The sequence below is a fragment of the Zootoca vivipara genome, chromosome 2 (genome assembly GCF_965207765.1).
Source record: "Zootoca vivipara chromosome 2, rZooViv2.hap1.1, whole genome shotgun sequence".
NCBI lineage: Eukaryota > Metazoa > Chordata > Lepidosauria > Squamata > Lacertidae > Zootoca > Zootoca vivipara.
The window spans coordinates 19,164,469-19,184,492 of NC_142584.1; the positions used below are offsets into that span (position 1 = coordinate 19,164,469).

Genomic DNA, 20,024 nt, shown 5'->3' on the forward strand with positions numbered 1-20,024 from the left:
TGTTCTGTTGTTGTAGCTGGTTTCTTTGGTTATGGGCAGACATGAAAGCCTAGGACATTGTGGGGCCACTGAATTAAAAATGGCTCTGTGTTGGCTAATTCCCAAAAGATGAGATGTCTTGGCTTACTTTTGAGATTTGGGAAGGGGAGGGGAGTATGTGTGTTTGCGCACATGTGAAAGTACCTGAAAGCGATCTTACTGCTTCTATGGTACCAGCCCAGATCGTGCATTGGTAGCTTTTAAAAACCTGTTGGGAAGTAAGGGCGGAAAACTGGGCTGTTCAAGGAATGAGGCTCTAAGAAGACCTGCTGCTCCTTCTCTGTGTCTCCTAAGACTCATTGGAGTGGTGAAATAACTAGATGGCGTTTGCTAGCACTTCTCAAACATACTAGCCCATCGTTGGGTTTTTCTTATTATTATTTAAATGGATAGAAGAGGACAAGTATGGATGTGCAGCCATTCTTTCACATAACAGGAACAAGCCCTGCCTCTTCTGTCAGCCAGGAAGCCCCACACCACACTCCGCAGAACGATTCCCCCATAAATATGAGATCCCATAGCCCTTCTTTGTCTTGGGCCCCATCCTGGCATTGCTCTGTCACATGCTTTCACCCAAGTCTGTGCTGCAGATCTTCCTATCTTGCTCATTCCACAGCAGCCTGTTCTCACTCTCTTATCTCCTTCAGGGCAGAAACCTCTCTTTGGGCGAGCTGTACTTTACAAAACCTGTTCCTCAGGAGCCAGGCCTTCCTACTCTCCAGCTTTTCTAACTGCCCTGACAAGCTGCTGCTTCTTCCTTCCCATCGCTCTAGCGTACCCTGTGGGCACCAGTGACAGCTATGGTCTGCTCACCAGTTACATGACATGTACAGCATCATGCAAGGGAACGTGGTTAACTAGGAGCCCATCTATGCAGAGGGACCATAACACTTCAGGCAGTAAATGAGGTGTCATTTTTGCAGCCTCTCCTTGCAGCATATACAGAACTGGCACACAATGAAGAGAGCTATTTTAAATCTTGCTTTGATACATTAGTTTGTTGTGTACATACAGGGGAGGGTGTGTGTGTGTGTGTGTGTGTGTGTGTGTGTGTGTGAGTGTGTGTGTGTGTGTGAGTGTGTGTAAGAGAGAGAGATTAAGTTAGGGCTGGGCGGTATCTGGTTTTCAACATTGCAATATATGACCAGCTAAACATTGCAGTATACTGGTATATCACAATGTCTGAAATAAGGGTGAAGCTATGTATGGCTTCATGGGTTTTCTTCCACATTGCGTTTTTTGCATAGCACACACAGATATCATGACTCACAATATATATTGCCAGATTAAAAATTATGTAACTAATATCACAATATGGACTTTAAACCGGCTTTGGATGATATATCACCCAGCCCTATACCTCATTCAACTTAAGTGTGCAAGAGTGGCTTCACAACCGACATATTGGTAGACATTAGGGGCAGCTGGTGCTTGGGGCAGGTGCTGGAGGGGCAGATCAGGATGTGGAGAGGTCTAGGAAAGCAAGCCATTTAGCACTTCTGCAGGGTCTTGTGTCTTCCCTCCCACCCAGGCAGGCACTGAGATGGCACCATCAAGGAGTCTGAGTGTTTACTTAGCAGGTAATTTTTTAAAAAAGAACAAGAATGCTGGGCGGGGTCAGTTTAGGGTGGAAGAACTGCAGAGGAGGAGGAGGACACTATCTCCTTTCGCAGGGCTGGCTCCACGAGGCATCTGGTTCAGTAGTTAGCAAGGCTTCAGTTGGCTTCCTTGGCCTTCGTCTCCATCTTTAGATCACATTGCCACTCAGCAGTGGGCTGCTTTCCCCACTGGCCCCCTGCCCAAAAGCCTGGCGTAGGAAGAGGCGTACAGTGGTGCGGTCAGGTAACCAGCTGCTGGGAGAGGTCCTGGCTGATGTCGCAGCACGGAGGGGCGTGTATTTCACATGCCTGCAGTGGAAGAAAACGGTGACAGTAAAATATTTAGTGAGCCACAGTTTTCTAGCTTGGTTCGTTCAGTGTTTCGAACAGAAATAATAAGGCTTTTAAGGCTCCTTCGTTCAGCACAGTAGGTGGATTTTGGCCACATAGGCTTGATCTACATGCCATCTATGTCTCTTCTCAGAAGACTTTGGGCAACAGAGAGCTCAATGCTACTAAGTTGGCCATTGAGAGTGGTTAGTTTGAGGTTGGGATGGATTGTCAAGGATGGAGGAGATGGAAGACGAAGTACTGCGGGGAGCAATGACAGGTGAACTGTGGTAAGGTAGAAATGGTTTGCGTGCAAAGGGAAGAAGAAAACTGACTTAGTTGAAGCCTTGGAGAGTAGACTGACTACCTGCCCACAAGCTTTGAATGCAATGAAAGTTCACCTTGGGGAGCTTTCCCATTCCACTGGCATGCCCAACTGCTTTGCTATTTGCTAGACCAGAAAGGTTTGCAGGTTCTACAACCCACCAGGGCTACTCTGGCTGGCTTTGGTCAGCTCGCCTCACCTTTGTGCTGTAGTTTCCCCAAATATGAGGTGGAAGAAGTCGTGTCCCTGGAAGAGCCCATGTGTTGCATGGAGGCTCTGGCACTTCCAGTTAGAGGAGCAGGAATGGGCCATGTTGGGCTCCAACTCCTATCAGCCTCCATCAAGCATGGTCAGTGGTCAGAGGTGACACGAGTCATAGTCCAGCAGCAATCTGGAACGTCACAGATCCCCCCCACCCCTGCGTCAAAAGCACAGGAAGCAGGGCTGGGGAAATCTTCTGCCTGCAATCTTGAAGGGCTACTGGCCATCACTGTTGGCCTAGATTGGACTACAATTCTCATCATCCCTGACCACTGGTCCTGCTAGCTAGGGATGATGGGAGTTGTAGTCCAAAAACAGCTGGAGACCCAAGTTTGGGAAATTCTGGCCTAGGTGGACTCGTGGGCTAGATCAATATAAGTCAGCTGTAAATGTTCAAGAGACCAGCCACCTTCCTGTGCTAGGTCCCACCCAAATGCCGTAAGGCAGAGGCAGCCAATATGGTGGCTTCCATATGCTGCTGGACTACAATTCCCATTGCCCCTAACTAGCTGAGGATGCTGGGTGGAGTGCAAGAACATCTGAAGGGCACCGCCTTGGCTACCCCCCTGCAGGAAGGATTTGATTGCTGTTAGGGGGCCGCCAGATTTACAGGCCTCCGGATCCTTCGCAGCTAGAGAAGGATGTGATTATTAGGGCAGGACTTGGCAAAATGCCTCTGATCTTGGCGGAGAGGCTTTAATCAACACTACAACGTTCCACTAGCTTCTGGACCGACACACTTCCTTGTTCCTCAACTGACTATACCGGTAGGCTCCCATGTGGCTCAACAAAGGCTCACCTGTAGGTATAGGCAACAGCCCCTAAGGCAGCAGCGACCAGCACCACTCCAACAACTAGTGCAATTTGGGCTGAGCCTGAAGTTCTTGCTGCTGGAGAAGATAAGAGAAATTAATGTTTGCCCATTCAGCGAGAGAAAGAGAGGAGCGCAGCATCTTTCCTTGGGGAACATGGGTCAACCCTCCGGCTAGTCTCAGAAGGCATCTCTACAGCTGCTCTGATAATGCATGCCATCAAAGAGCAATAAACACAGAGAGGCCACCCTCCTCCCCCTGGCCCATCCTTGGTGTTCCAGGGTGCCGAGAGCAAGAATAGGCACACCATCACTGATACTACAGGGAGAAACTGATGGGAGAGTTGTCTTCCCTTCAAACCCAAAGAAGTCCTTCTAAGCATTAGGAGCAGAGAGAGCTCTTTGCCTCCCCGAGGTTTGGTCCTTACCCTGAATGCTGACTTGGGTGCTGGCCACAGCCAGGCTGTTGGCATCAGCCAGGGAGATGTTGACACAGTAGATGCCAGATTGGTTGAAGGCCTGGCGCAGAACCAGCTGGCAGTCGGGGCTGGGCTGGGCCGGGATGCACACAGTCTCCTGGGCTGTCAAGCAATCGGGGTCCGAGATGGTTGTGCAGACTTGCTCAGGGAGGCTGCAAGCAGGACAAGGCTATTTCGTTCAGGTGTTGGGAGCCAGTCCTCTCTCCCTCCCATGACCACAGCATTCTCCGGGTCCCTGCTTTCCCTTTTTAGTATCGATGCAGCTTCACTGTGGCTACCCTCCCTCTCCTAGCTTCCCAAGGGACTGTCAAGTGTGTTCCAACATGTCACACACACGAACAGTACATGCACATGCTGCTCAGAGCTCCTTTGGCCCTGTTCCTAACTTCCTTTCATTCTCCTCCACTGGTCCAGGGCTCCCTCCCGATGCCATTTCAATTCCGCACTCACAATGATGCATGCATGTGACGGTATTGGGGTAGTTTTACATGCTCCTGCTATCAACACTATAAAAACCTGGGGGGTTAGACATGCTGCTTTGCTTCCAAGTGGTCCATGCCCCTTAAAGTCCTGCTGATATGCTATAATACTTCATTCCACAAATGCTCTGGCATTTTCCTTACGCTTTTCCTCTGCCATAGCGCAGGACCGTCCCTCCACGTGGCTCTTTGCAATATCATTGGGGAAGCATCACCAAATAACTAATAAAGTGAAATGGTCTGTGGGACTGTCCGCCGTTCATGCACTATTATTGCATCAATGACATTTTGCAGAATAACTGCCCCCCCCAAAAAAAACCCACCTATCTTGAAACAGCCCAACTCTACTTGCCCAGTGCTTCAGTCCATAATTTTTAACGGGAAAATGGAAGACCTTGGAGCCACACCAAAAGAGGCTACTCCTACTTATGCAACCTACCTTCCTTGGCACGTCACTGTGAGATCTACCGTGTTCTCAGCAACAGCTGACACCAATGGCACCACCTCCACAATTTCAACACCTTCGATGCCCTCTGCAATAAAGGAGAACAAGGATGTGCCTCTTTCTTGTTCTCCCTCTCGCCCTCCTTTCATTCCCTAGTTCTGACTGGGGTCCCCCCCCCCACCCCCAACTCTGTCTGCTGAGAATCAACACGGGAAGTTTGGCAGGTCTTTTGAAGGTGAGTTTGAAACTTGGGACGCCCAAAAAGAGAGGCACCAAAGAGAGGCTGCACAGGGGAGATGTATCTGCCTACCAGCAGAGTGGGTACATTTTGAGATGATTAGTTTTTAGAGCCAGAATGGAAATTATTTACACCCAGCATCACATCTTCATTCTTGCATCTAACCAGAAAGATTGCCACTTGGATCACCCTCCATCCTCTTCTGGTGAGCACAATGCTCTGTCCCATTCCTTTGGCGGCTGTGAGGCTGAAGGTCTTGGTACTTGCAGATTGGTCTTAATTTGGAAACTAGAAGCCTCTTCGTTTACATTAGGGGTGAGAAATCCAAGTATTTTTGGTATCACAACTCCCATCTGCAGGGTCAATGGCCACAGATTATGAGAGCTGTATTTCAACAATATCTGGAAGGGTAGAGGTTTCTCATTCCTGTTTTAGACTCCACTGAGCACCCTTAATATTGCCTACCAACGTGAGCAGCAGAGTTTAGTAGTCATTCTTGCGCACCTCTCTCTCTTTCTCTCTCTCTCTCTCTCTCTCTCTCTCTCTCTCTCTCTCTCTCTCTCTCTCTCACACACACACACACACACACACACACACACACACACACCATCCCCAGGACTCACGGACAATGTCCAGGTTAGTTTCGAAGGTCCCATAGCGGTAGAGGAGGCAGCCAGCAGGTGCCTGGCGTTTCACCAAGACCTGGACCACTTCAGTCGCCACCGTTCCAGTGTCTGGGACGATGGACACAGTCAGGTCGATGGTTGCTGCATCTTCAGCGGCATCTGTTGGGGGAACATGGCCAAAGGAACAATAATGCCTCCTTTCCTTCCCCCATCTTCTCCCCACCCCACCCCGCAAAGCCTCGTGCTGCATGCATCTCAAAAGCAGGGATTGCAGAAGGATAATAGCCACAGGCAGTGGCTGAGCAAGCTGGGTTTGTGGTCTTAAAAGACACCAAGTGGTTCTTCCTCTCTATTGAGAGGATCTGAGAAGGCTGCAAGGAAGTTGGTAGGTTGTGCTGGGTAAGACGGACGAGCGGGTTCAAGGAGGGCAATCTGCAAGGGAAGCTGGGCGTAGGATAAGCAACAGGAACACGAGAGCTGATGAGAATGGCAGGTGAGGCGTCCACAGGGAGAGGAGTGCCACCCTCTCTAATGCTCAGTCCGAAATCACAACTCTGCAAGGAGCTGAATCAGTTGGGGGAAGTTTTGCAGATGCCCCTGTATCCACATCTTCAACAGAAAGGCTGGACTTGACCATCACGCACCTTCATGCGGATGACCTGAAATTGCTGCCTTCGCTGCCCATCTCCCATCCCTGAGCCCCGATTGGGATTCCCACTGCCTTCAGCAAGGTCAACATGGCAAGCTATCCTCCGTTCGAGGGAAAGGGTAAAGACAGCCATGGTGAATAAGCATGGCTGGATGTTTCAGGGCCCCATGCTGGATCTCAAGCAAGGCAAGGAATCTCCTGCTAGACCTACCTGCCGCTGATGGAGGGAGTGGGGTGTTGGCCACACTAGAGAGTGTTGTCGATGCCCCAGGAAGCTCAGCTGTAGATGCCGCTGGAGACAAAACCGCGGGTGCCAAAGTGCCCTCGTCATCTTCGGGCACCGCTGCAGAGGGAGAATCGGGCACCACAGTGCCTGGCAGAGATGCAGCCACCGTGGTGGACACAGATGCAGAAGCCGTGGTGGCTGGGAGGGATGCTGCTGCTGCTGCTGCTGTGGCAACAGTTGCAGGGTCCGCAACGCCTGTAGCGTCTTCAGCTGGGGCGACGGAGGCATCGTTCACAGGCTCCACGGACGCTACGGCTAAATCTGCCCCTTCGGGCACAGCACTGACTACTGTGGCAGTGCCTGCAGTAGCTGCAGTGGCCAAAGAACTAGTCTCGGGTTGCTGCTGAGTTGTCCCGGAGGCTGGGGCTACACATGCAGAGAGAGAGAATGAGACGTAATACAGAAAATGGTCTAAGCATGCAATTTTGCAAGAGTGTAGGCAAACTTCTTTCAGTAGCTGGTTCAAACCAAGACCACATGGGTCAGCAACAGGTTTAACTACACTTTTATGTGACCATCTAAGCAATAGCTCAGAAAATATGCCAGATCAAGGAATTGTAAACCTTGCTGTTCTCTTGTGCAAAGAACATCCCTTTAGCCTTGGTCTACGCTGGCCATTGATGGAAGATAATGGGCAGGCCAGCTGTTCTGAGCATCTGGGATGTCTCATGCCTTTTCTAGTTCCCCAACTTGTCCAATCGAAAATCAAGTAAGTACATGCAACAGGTTTGGAAATTGTGAAAATCTGGGATGTGAGTAACGCCCATCTGTCAGGTTGAGGTCTGGGGCTGGTTTTGTCTGGGAGCTTTTGCACACCTGGGGCAAAACCAGAAGCAGTTTCTGGGGTTCAAGAGGCAGAATGGATACACGGGTCTATCTCGAAGCACCCCGACTCCTGCTGTGGAATGGCATACTCTTCATATATTGTGAACTATTTAGACATTACCGCCCTAGAATTAGTGTAAGGCAAGTAATCCAAAGTGTGAAAGTTGTGGACTCAGCATGGCAGTGATGAAGGTGGAAGACCTGCCTTGACTCTCAAGACAGGAATATGCAATGTCCTGGTGAGGATTTGCTGTGCAGGACTGGGGAATCTGTGTCCTTCAGAGGTGGTTGGAATCCAAAGCTTCAGCAATCAGGGCCAGCTGTCATGGGTGATGGGATACGTAGTCCGACAAGATCTGGAGGGCCAAAGGTAGACCTCCCCTCCTTCAGGGCAAATCTAGGCATTGACTACTAAGCCTACTGAGCCTCGCTGTTGCCCAGCATGAACAGAGAATGAGCCCCAGAACATAACCTGTGAAGATGAATAATGATGGACAACTCATCTCTCCATCATTAACTGACCCTCTGGTAACCTACATTCCTCAGAACACAGGGTGAAAGCCTCTGTATTATATAGCCTCTGAATACACTGCCGTGCCTCTCTCGTTCTTGTAGAGAACTAGTCTCTCCGACCCACAAAAAAACCTGCAGATCTTTGAAAGCAAAATCAATCGAGTTACGAGACCATATAACACAGGTCCTTGAAAGACTTACATTGGTTCCCAGTACGTTTCCAAGCACAATTCAAAGTGTTGGTGCTGACCTTTAAAGCCCCAAATGGCCTCAGCCCTGTATAGCTGAAGGAGCGTCTCCACCCCCATCGTTCAGCCCGGACACTGAGGTCCAGCTCTGAGGGCCTTCTGGCGGTTCCCTCACTGTGAGAAGTGAGGCTACAGGGAACCAGGCAGAGGGCCTTCTCGGTGGTGGCGCCCTCCCATCAAATGTCAAGGAAATAAACAACTATCTGACTTTTAGAAGACATCTTAAAGCAGCCCTGTTAAGGGAAGTTTTTAATGTTCGAAGTTTTATTGTGTTTTTAATATTCTGTTGAGAACTGCCCAGAGTGGCTGGGGAGGCTCGGCCAGATGGACATGGTATAGGTAATAAATTATTATTACTATAGTTAGTTACTTACCTGAGGTTGGGACGCCTGCGGATCCTGACCCAGTTATGCTGCTGACAGTGGGCAAGGCCGCGGTGCCTTGGGCCGTGGTGCCACTCAGAGCTGTGGTGCCGCTCGGGTCCGCCGTGGGGGCGACGGACGGCTCCTCCGTGGGGGCGACGGACGGCTCCTTCGTGGTGCTGCTTCCGCAATCGGCCAAGGGGATGGCGGCCTGGAGGATGACGCGAGGGCTGAAGGTGCCGGCGGCAAGGTAGGTGTGGGTGACCATGGCAGCCCGGGATATCAGAGTCCCGCTCTGGTCGCCGAAATCCCAGGAGTAGGAGATGTCGGCGTCGCGCAGGTATTGGCTGGGGTCGTGGAGGCGCACGCCAAATGCAATGGCCCGGTTGCGCACAAAGCGCCCGTCAGTCCCGTCGACATCCAGCACTTGTGCGATGTCCACGTTGAATGGGATCTGGTCTGCGAAGCAGAGCAGAGAGTCAGCTACGGGCATGGAAGTAAGCCAAGAGAGGGCAGCAGATGGAGAACTAACACCGTCCTCCCCCTGCCCTACAGTGTGGTGTAGTGGTTAAGAGCAGCAGACTCTGCTCCTCCACATGCAGCTGCTGGGTGACCTTGGGTTAGTCACACTTCTTTGAAGTCTCTCAGCCCCACCCACCTCACAGGGTGTCTGTTGTGGGGGAGGAGGGGAAAGGAGATTGTTAGCCGCTTTGAGACTCCTTCGGGTAGTGATCAAATCCAAACTCTTCTTCTTACCCTGCCTCTCCTGCTGCTCCTCAGTGGCTCCTGAGCTATCCACCTGCCCTACAGCCAGTGTTTCCATCACATGAGCAACTCAGCCCTCCTAGTTTTTGTGATGCATCCATTAGCTACTGTTTTTGATGGGTTTGTAGGGATGGGTTTGTAAGATTTGCCAATTTTTTTAAAATTAATTTTAACAAATCGCCACCAAATTAATACAAATTCAATACCAATTTAAAAGCTGATTTCCCAGGCCCCACCCCCGATATTTCTTCTTTTACCTCCCTCTCTTGCTGCTCCAAGTATCTTACCCACCTTTCATTTCGAAATTCACTGATCTGTTCTCCCCACACATGGAACTCTACAAGTTCAAATTTCTGCTATGATTCTTGTACCTTGTTACAACCTATCCACAAAATATTTGAGTACAGCAAATCCTCTTTTATCTATCTATAACAGGCATAGGCAACCTTCGGCCCTCCAGGTGTTTTGGACTACAACTCCCATGATCCCTAGCTAACTGGACCAGTGGTCAGGGATGATGGGAATTGTAGTCCAAAACATCTGGAGTGCAGACCATTGCCTATGCCTGATCCATAATCATCATTAATCCATTTTAAAATGATTTCCCTTCGATACCTCTGGGGCAACGCTCTACCTGGAAAAAACACAGATCTCTCTCCTTTTTCTTTTAACCGTTATCTCTCCTGCTGGGAGGTTAAGATTTGGGGGAGTCCAGGGGTTGAGCTTGTGAACTGCATTAAGGGCCCCTTCCTTTCCTGCTGCCTCCATGATTCAAACACTGCTTCCGCACCCACAACAAAAGGGCCCACCCGCGTAGACCTACCGGTGATGCTGAACTCTGAAGAGGTGCTACCGATAGGGATGAATTTCTCACGTCCCCGGTAGTGATAGACTTCCACTTCCATGGTGTAGGAGCCCAGGGGTACATCGCCTGTCTCAACAGTCAGCAGGGACGAGGGGCCATCTACCACCTGCCAATACCGCCCTGCAACCAACAACACCAGGGTAGTGATATACCAGCAAAATGCAAAGTCACACACAAAAATATCACCGAGGGCAACCGCTTCACAAAAAGGAGTATAAACAAGAAAACAAATAAATTGCAGAAGTAGTCTTTTCCTTTATGGTCACTCGTGTATTTGGTAGAAGCAAAATCAACTCGCGAGTCAACGCTATTCCGGTGCAATTAGCGTTTCTTCTCACAAAGGGGCTTAATCATCGAGCTGTACAATGAAGTCTAAGCAGTATACAACCAGAAAAGTGGGGAAATCTGTCCATATACGCAAATCTCCCAAGGGAAGAACAGAAAGAGGCTCTCCAGCCTTCTGTTTGTTAGCCTTCCTATAGGCAGGGGAAAAGGAACACGATTATAATGGGCAAAGGGGTGCAGGATGCGACGACCCCACAAGGGAGGCAGCTGCAATGAAGAAATTTGTCCTGGCGCAGTTTGAAATGCAATGAACCCTGCAGTATTTTAAGTTCAGATGACCCAGACAGTCACATATCAAAACAATCTCCAACTTGCACTGAAAGAGGGGCCATAGCTCAGTGGGTCACCTAGCGCCCTTAACAAAGTACACTTCCCAGAATTCTTTGGGGGGGAAGCTGTTTAAAGTGGTATTATCGTGCTTTGAGCAGGTGCTGTGGGTTAAACCACAGAGTCTAGGGCTTGCGGATCAGAAGGTCGGCGGTTCAAATCCCTGCAACGGGGTGAGCTCCCGTTGCTTGGTCCCAGCTCCTGCCCACCTAGCAGTTCGAAAGCACATCAAAGTGCAAGTAGATAAATAGGGACCGCTCTGGCAGGAAGGTAAACGGCGTTTCCGTGCGCTGCTCTAGTTCGCCAGAAGTTGCTTAGTCATGCTGGCCACATGACCCGGAAGCTGTCTGCGGACAAACGCCGGCTCCCTCGGCCTATAGAGCGAGGTGAGCGCCACAACCCCAGTCGGACACGGCTGGACCTGATGGTCAGGGGCCCCTTTACCTTTACCTTTATCGTGCTTTAATGGGGCCCGATTCCTATCAGCCCCAGCCTGTGTGGCCAGCGGTCAGAGGTGATGGGAGCTGTAGTTCCAGCAAGGTCTGGAGGGCACCATGTTGGCTATCCCTGCGCTAAGAGATGGCCCCGGGACTTCTGTGGGGGGGGGAGCTGTCCCTTATCAGCCAGGAAGCAGACGCTTACCCCACGCCTGCCAGACGTAGACGAACTTGCCACGCTTGCGGCGGTCGCTCTGGGAGAAGGGCTGCCCATCAGGGAAGAAGCAGTCCGAGTTGTCAGTCTCCTGATTGGGGAAAACAGGTTCTCCTTGCATCACACGGGTACCTGCAAGGCAAGGATAGGAAACGTAAGTGCCAACACCTTGGGGCCCTGGGTGCAGGAGCACCCACAAAATTCCCCATGAACGGACTGGGCACCCACAAATTTTGGTGCCAGGGCCATGCACACTGCCTCGTTCCAGTATACCTGAAGGAGCGTCTCCACCCCCATCGTTCAGCCCGGACACTGAGGTCCAGCTCCGAGGGCCTTCTGGCGGTTCCCTCGCTGCGAGAAGTGAGGTTACAGGGAACCAGGCAGAGGGCCTTCTCGGTAGTGGCACCTGCCCTGTGGAACGCCCTCCCATCAGATGTCAAGGAAATAAACAACTACAGTATCCGACTTTTAGAAGACATCTGAAGGCAGCCCTGTTTTGGGGAGTTTTCAATGTTTGAAGTTTTATTCTGTTTTTTATGTTCTGTTGGGAGCCGCCCAGAGTAGCTGGAGAAACCCAGCCAGATGGACGGGGTAGAAATAATAAATTTATTATTATTATTATTATTATTATTATTATTATTATTATTACGTATTATTATTATTATTATGTATTATTATTATGGCACCCACGGGCCCGGGCACTCGTGATAGGAAAGATGAGACTTCAGCTCACCATTTATGGTGCAGTTCTGGTTCCACACTATGCTTCCATCTGGTAGAACCGTCTGGTTGCCAGGGAAGCGCAGGGCAATGCTGAACGTGGCTTTGGCACCTGTTATAGTTGGAGCATCGTTGCTGATGTCAAACGTCACATCGCCTCCTGGATAGGGGAAGGGAAAAGAAAGGGGTCAACGTGCCTCAGAACTCTTGGGGTTGAGGCCCAGAAGAAGTCTCAACCCGTAGGGTTTCTCTCTCACCTCTCCAGCAGTTTCTGTGCCTGGCGTCTCCCGGCCTCCACTGCGGGTAAAGTTGGGAGTTCCAAGTCTTGTAGGAAGCGTGCTTCTGGCTCCAGTTTTGTCCCCACCTGTTGCTCCTGTTCCTGCCCCCGGTCCCTAAAAGCAAGAGAAGAGTAGGGATGTCAAGTTATTTTCTGGCAGGTGGTGTCCAAGACGTCACTTAATGAAGAGGGGCGCTCTTGGAAAGCCTGCAAAGGGTTGGAGTTAAATGGCAATGGAATGTGAAATTTACATTCCGTAGCAACTCAGTTAAAGCTTAAATGTTTGTAGAGGGATGCGCATCAGCAGCAGTAATTGCCAACAACAGAATCATATGCAAACATACACAAATAACCTCAGTTACAGTGGTGCCTCGCTAGACGAATTTAATTCGTTCCATGGGTCTTTCTTATAACGAAAAGAAAAATTCGTCTAGCAAATCCCATAGGAATGTATTGAATTTTTTTTTTGCCCATAGTAACGCATTAATTGAATTTCAATGCATTCCTATGGGAAACCGTGATTCGCTAGACAAATTTTTCGTAAAACGGATTCATCTAGCGAGGCAACCTCCGCTCAAAAAATCCTTTCGTTAAGCGGAAATTTCGTTAAGCAGGGCATTCGTTAAGTGAGGCACCACTGTACGAGCACAATTGCCAATTATATAAACAGGCGTAGCCGGCTGCTGTAACAAGTCATTCAAGAATTTATAAAGACAATGGGAAATAACATAAATAGCACAACCACGTGTTGCAAAGTATCAGAAAAGGACTTAGTCCAACATAAATGAAATGTCCACAGTCCTAAGTAGTAGTTCATAAGTCATAGTTCATATAGGGTATCCATATGGAGATAGATCAATTCAAAAGTACTTGCAAAATAGATGTAAATGCTTGAGTTCCACAGAATGAGGTGTTCACCAACGTTTAGGTAGGTGGCAACAATGCGTCCCAATGAATGCTACACCCGATCTTCATTCTTGCTCAGAGTCACTGAGCAAGATTCCCTCCCCTCCAGAGGCAATTTTTATTAATTATTTTTTCCCTCAAGCCTCTGGATACTTCTCTCTTGTGGATAGATGCCGCAGTTTTGGTGCCATGAGAACTGGCACTCACCTCTGAACGCTGGAATTAGAGGGAATATTGGCGACAAAATAATACTACAGCTGCACAGAAAAAGGAACTGTGCTGGCTAAATGATACACAGGTGGTCCTTAAGGCCAAATAAATTGGCTAAGATGTATAAAGACTGTCAGGCAAATGTTGGAAACATAAACATACTGAAGGGGTTTTTTCCCCATATAGGATGGACATGTGCAAAAGCTATGGTGTGTGTGTGAAATGGTACGTAACGAAATGAAGAAAATGATAAAATTGGCTTCTCCCCCCAAAAAACTAGCTTTTCTTTTAGGGATAATAGGAATGGATGTCCGAAAGAAGATGATTGAATTATTTATGTGTGCAGCAACAACAACAGCCAGAATCCTATTTGCACAGAAATGGAAGGAAGGAGAAGTTCCAACAGAATGGATCTTAAAGCTAAAGGACTACACGGAAACGGTAAAATCGACAGCGAGATCAAAACGATGAACTTTTTATGGAAGAGTGGAGACCCGTTTTGGACTATCCGAGGAAGTATTACAGTCCAAGGAAGTCGTGACCGAGCAGGATTCGAAATCTAAGCAGTGGAAGGGAAACGACAACCATTGCAATGGATGAAATAAGTACGAAATATAAATAAGTATGTTACATAATGCAGCAGGGGAAAGGGGTGAGAACCAAAACTTCACGGAGGGTAACGGTGGGACGTCAAACTGTTAAGGGAAATTCGTATTAAAGTTGAAGTTGATTTGCTAAAATTCAGTTCAATATTTAAAAAAAGAAAAAGGGTGGCATTTCTCACTGTGGCCGCTCTGTGATATATACAGCTGCTATTGCATCTGGACAACACAGCTTGCCACCCCTTCCCAAATCTAAATGGACATTCATCTTTACTTTCTGCCAGACGCTGGGAGCAAATGACAACCCACCCACCCCCACCTTATGCAAGCAACCCACTTTTCGCCTGCTTTGTTTTATGTGTGAGCTTCCGGTGCAGGAGGTTGCCGATCCAGACTCGGCCCATCATTCAGCTACAGAGCCCTTCCCTCAGCTGAGAGTCACATGAAAGAGCTTGGCCACAGCCTGCCAGGCCCCATGTGATGGGAGCCCCACGGCACTGTGCAGGGCTGAGCCATCACATGCTGCCTGCACCCGCGGCAGAGGAGTAAAGTCCTGGGCTCCTTGCCATGAAAAAAAAATGGAGGGGGAGAGAGGCTGCAAAGGGCGGCGAGCTGGAAGGAGAATTCACTCCTTGAAACACAACTGGAGACCAGAACATGGATGCAAATGCGATCAGAGAGGAGGGTGGTGCATCTCGCATCTAAAGCACGTGACTTCCCCGGGGATCCTGGGAACCGTAGCTTACCCACCGGAGAGCTAAAATTCCCAGCGCCATTAACAAATGATGGTTCCCAGGATCTTAAGTTAGAAAATAGTGGTTGGATTCCTGATGGCCTTGGGTTTTGCTCTTAAGTTACACAGCCTGCTCAGTCTCTCTTCCCTTGTTGAAACTTTCGTTCCCAGTCTCCAGGTGGAGAGAAGGAATTGGATAGAATAACTTGCTGTCAAAAAAAAAAAACACCCTCGTTCAAGTACAGCCTAGAAATATATCAAGCTGTCCAATGAGCAGATCAGCCTCCTGGGCCATCTAGGCTCCATGCTAACTACACTGGTTGGCAGCTGCTTTCCTGAGCTTCGTGCAGGAGTCTTCCTGATTCCTACCTGAAGATGTTGGGGCATGAAGCCAGGGCTTTTGAATGGGATGACCTCTCTCTCCTCCTTATCGGAGCCACATCCGGTGGATGCCAGGCTGCCCCGATTCTTGGCTTAGGCTTATGGTCTATCTATTCCTTCACCCAGTTGTCAGTGGTTATGGCAGCCCCTGCTGTCTTACGATGCTGTATTATTTCCTGCCAGTGTGTAACAATAAAGACATCTCTCCTTCATTGCTGGAGGCTGGGGTGTAACAATTAAGGCCAATTTGGGCATTCCCAACAACTTTTCTTCTGAGACTTCCAACAAAGCATTCTGGAGCAAACTACCTATCTCCTGCAACATCAGCTCTCACTTTAGAAAGTGATGCTGGAGATTAGGCCTGGGACAGACCAAAATGGTGTTAGGGACCACTGCGGGGAGAGGGAGACTTAATCCACAGGGTTGTGTCTGTTCGCACTTTCTGTTGCTGTAAAAACAAGCAGGAAAACAAGCAAGGACAGGTACAACAGCCTAGGATTAGCATGACATAAGCGGTTGCGCTGGTGCATAATCTGCATCCTGTGGCTCAACTGCACATGCGCACAGCCTGCGCATAACCGATCTGATGCGGATGGCACTGATTTTATCACACACGGCCAAACGGGTGGTGCTAAACTGACCAGAGATTGCAATTTTTGCACCAGCGCTACGCACTGTGTTGCAAAAATTGGGGGCGGGAGCGGTGAGAGAACAACTTTTGAGATCTTTAATCTGGCTGAAGAATGTACGGCCATGCGCAGTGGTCGGGAGTTTCAAGCCGGCCGAATTTCACCTACAAAGTGTTCTCCCTCCTTAATGCAATTAGACCAGCTCCTAATGTGATCTGACTTCCAGCAGTCTCCAACGTTAAGTCTTCTCTGTGTATTGAGCACAAATACACATTCCACATCCCAGACAGCCAGCAGCACCACAAGAGGATTAGAGGGGCGCGGGGTGGGTCTGGACCTCCCCGGCACAAATCCAGATCACCACGAGGTTTGGCTTTATGGCTCTGTGTGTGTGTGTGTGTGTGTGTGTGTGTGTGTGTGTGTGTGTGTGTGATTCCTGCCTCTGCTGTAACCCATTAAGTCAATGGATACAATTAATGCCATTTCATAAGGCAGAGTGGTATCACTATTTTTTCTCTCCACACATTGCGATTGGCAGGGGCCAAAATATCCCCCCAGAGAAGGGATAATTCTCACGTGCCACCCGATTATGCCACAAATGAGCTAACATTCAAAACTAGAGCCACACAATTTCAAATGGCTTTTCTTTTCAGGTCTGCATTCTTTTCTACCATGGTTACCCTGAGAATTAATTCTGTATTCCAGGTTAGAGCTGCCTGCTAGAGCCCAGATTTGGATCACACATGCCCTTTAAAATAATACCCTTTAAAAATAATAATTGTGCAGCTGCCACTTGCATGAAAGTTGTTGCTTCTAGTTTGACCTCCAGCTCCAGAAAGTTGTCTTGATCTTGGAGGTAAAATTAGTTGTTCCTGGGGCAGACCCATGGCATACATTTAAAGCACATCCAATATACATGACTTCCCTGCCCCAAGGGATCCTGGGAACTGTAGTTCCACCTGCACAGAGCTACAATTCCTAGCACCCTTAGCACATGACTGTTCCCAGGGTTCTTTGCAGGGACACCATGTGCTTTAAAGGGGTGCTGAATACGCTTTAAATGTGGGGTGTCCAGAATAAATAAATGGTTTATTTCAGAGGGCGAGAGGTTCAGTCGCTCAAATAAACACCTGACCTTTCGATAAACATTTGTGGGCGTTGAAATGCTTTCTGTAAAAGGACCCACAGCTCTGACTCAGTGGAAATTGGCTTTTGAACAGGCTTCTCTCAGAGACTTCCCAATCTGAGAATTCCAATTTTTTAAAAAAAAACGTGCAAAAGACTTTTAGGCTTTTGTTGCTTCCGAGAACCTTGCACGGAAGTAAAATAACGGAGACACGCACAAATGCATTGGCATATGTGGCATTACAAAGCACACATGAGTCCCTCTTGCACTGTTTGCATCACATTTGAATGCTGTAAGAAGGAATTTGGCATGTAGACTTTTATTTTGTGTTCGGAGCCCATTTAAAACCAAGCTTACTTAAGTGCCACAAATGCCCTTTGCTGGGGATCTTTTGCCTAATTTTTCTCCCAGTCTTATTGCAATGCAGTGGAAATCAAAATACGTGCTTGCATAAAAAAATCAATGCAGGTGCAAAAGAAAAATGATTTGAGGAGCAGGGAAAAGTAGTTACTCGTGGCAAATTACGATGTGACAGCAAATAGAACACAAAACAAAACGAATAAGGTATCTAGAGCTGTATAATTCACGTGCTGAAACGTACAACTGAGTTTCACGCTCCTTTGATCCTTATGCTGTATAGTTTCCTTTGCATATTCTCTCATATGCTGCTTACGTGTGTTATGATATTCTAAATGTTAATCACTCGGCAGGCAGGTTGGGATACAAAGACGAATCCATCAATTAACAGCTTAGAGCAGGCATCCCCAAACATCGGCCCTCCAGATGTTTTGGACTACAATTCCCATCTTCCCCGACCACTGGTCCTGTTAGCTAGGGATCATGGGAGTTGTAGGCCAAAACATCTGGAGGGCTGCAGTTTGGGGATGTCTGGCTTAGAGCAAAGTGGCTACTCTGCTTCTTGTGCTTGTACAGGACGAAAATAATGTAGCCTCTGTAGCTTTGTAATAAGAGTGTGGGAGCAGGCACTGTCCTCCACGCAGATTTGCTCACGGACACATACTTGGGCTAGAGTTAGGGCGCTTGAGTTTCCGGGACCCAATATTCAACCAGACGGATTCTGCAAAATCAATTCAGGCACTCGAGACCCCCTCCATGGTTAATGTGTGATGGAGGTCGGTCTAACTGATGAAACAGGCAGAAGCTAGTAAAATAAATGGCTATCATTCACCATATGAGGAAAAACTGGACTGTACTTACTGTGTTGAGCCGTAGCTACAGCCAGAAGGGCCCAAACTGCAAACCACAGGTACCAGGTCCGTGGCATCTTAGCTCTTCCGAGTTCTTTGTAGCCTCCTCAGCTTCTAGAGGCAAAGGAGTGGAGTGGAGAGCTGGGGGCATATAAGAAAGGGAGCTCATTTGCATACACCCTCCCCTCCTCTGGGCGCGAAGGGCATCACTTTCTCTCCTCGCCTGCCCCCCTCCCCTTTCTAATAGCGGGGAGCCATGGGATGTGTGTGACCAAAGTCACAAGTTTGGATGGTGGACACAATGGGCCCCCCTTATGAGATTCCTTTGCTGGAAGTTCAGGGGAGGGGGGGGGGCAAGGCTGAAACACTAGGGCTCCTTCAGGAGGGGAGGGGGGGGGATGGAAGTATAATGAGAGAGAGAAGACAAGAGAGAGTGAAATTGCCAGTTATGCAACTTCATCAAAGGGTACCGGGGGTGAGATTACAGGGTGCCTTCAGCTGCCTGGTGAAGCCATTCGCCTCTGGGTCCTTATTGCACCCAGCTCAAGAATAAGCGTAATGTTTGGTGGGCTCAGAAGGCCCAGAGGAGGAAAAGCATACAAGTGATAACAAGCCATAATGACAGGATAGCGAGGTGAACTGGACAGAAGCTTGGCTCTTTTTTCCTGCCGAGGATAAAAAGCTTGCAAGGGAGTTCGAACCAGTTGCACATTCTCTGTCTAACCTACCTCACAGGGTTTTCGTGAAAACAAATGGGACAACTTCTCCCAATCGACAGTGCTTGGAATTCCTTGGTGGAAGGGCAGGGTACCAATTTACTATGCAATTGTGTCATGGGAAAGACTTGAAATCTGAATTTACTTGCTTTTCTCATCCCTCGCTATTCTCTTTTCCTTTTGCATAGTTTCTATTAGATTGTGAGCCTGTGGGACTGGACTGTCCTAAATGCTAATCTCTGCACAGCCCATTTTTTGTGCTGTATAAGTGATAAAATAACAATAAGCAAACGAACTCACCCATTTCACAGTGACTGCATATTCCCCTTTAATTTATGGAATGCAACTTGCTCCTTCTGACATTTTTTTAATTGATAAGAATCTCCCTTAGATTTGAGAATGTTCCTGCTGGCAAGGGGCCTCATGACATAGCTGTGTGTACCACTGTAACTTCTTTAATTTGATCCTGCACCATTAAAAATAATAATAGCACGTTTAATTTTTCTCTCTCTCCCAAGTTTCACGTGAAACTTCTGAATTGCAACTTCCTGAGAAGTATGCTTCTGTTCATATGGATGTGAATAGCGGCAATGGTTTCCTGTGTTAATTTACTGAGCAATGCTAAAATGTGAGTAATTTCGTTGTTCCCGCAAGGGGACAATGACAATAAAGATATCTTATGTTTGTTATTGCCAATTAAGGTAAAGGTAAAGGCCCCTGACCATCAGGTCCAGTCGTGATTGACTCTGGGGTTGGGGCGCTCATCTCGCTCTATAGGCCGAGGGAGCCGGCGTTTGTCCGCAGACAGCTTCCAGGTCATGTGGCCACCATGACAAAGCTGCTTCTGGCGAACCAGAGCAGCACACGGAAACGCCGTTTACCTTCCCGCCAGAGCAGTCCCTATTTATCTACTTGCACTTTTGATGTGCTTTCGAACTGCTAGGTGGGCAGGAGCTGGGACCGAGCAACAGGAGCTCACCCCGTTACAGGGATTCGAACCGCCGACCTTCTGATCAGCAAGCCCTAGACTCTGTGGTTTAACCCACAGC

General features: G+C 48.6%; 1 protein-coding gene across 2 annotated transcripts; it reads right to left on the reverse strand.

Moving 5' to 3' along the window:
• Positions 1-1,593: 1,593 nt before the first annotated feature.
• On the reverse strand, positions 1,594-18,444 carry PMEL (premelanosome protein). Of its 2 annotated transcripts, none has more exons than XM_035103937.3 (12): positions 18,270-18,444; positions 12,445-12,579; positions 12,201-12,347; positions 11,459-11,599; positions 10,103-10,264; positions 8,527-8,973; positions 6,492-6,932; positions 5,629-5,790; positions 4,762-4,855; positions 3,793-3,995; positions 3,353-3,440; positions 1,594-1,946 (listed from the first exon to the last, which is right to left on the reverse strand). In XM_035103937.3, exons 1-12 carry the CDS (start codon positions 18,334-18,336, stop codon positions 1,787-1,789), a joined length of 2,247 nt encoding a protein of 748 aa, XP_034959828.3. In that variant the 5' UTR covers positions 18,337-18,444; the 3' UTR covers positions 1,594-1,786. The 2 variants fall into 2 exon arrangements, with proteins under 2 accessions (XP_034959828.3, XP_034959827.3); XM_035103936.3 differs by having other exon boundaries at positions 3,353-3,443; positions 18,270-18,443.
• Positions 18,445-20,024: the final 1,580 nt, after the last annotated feature.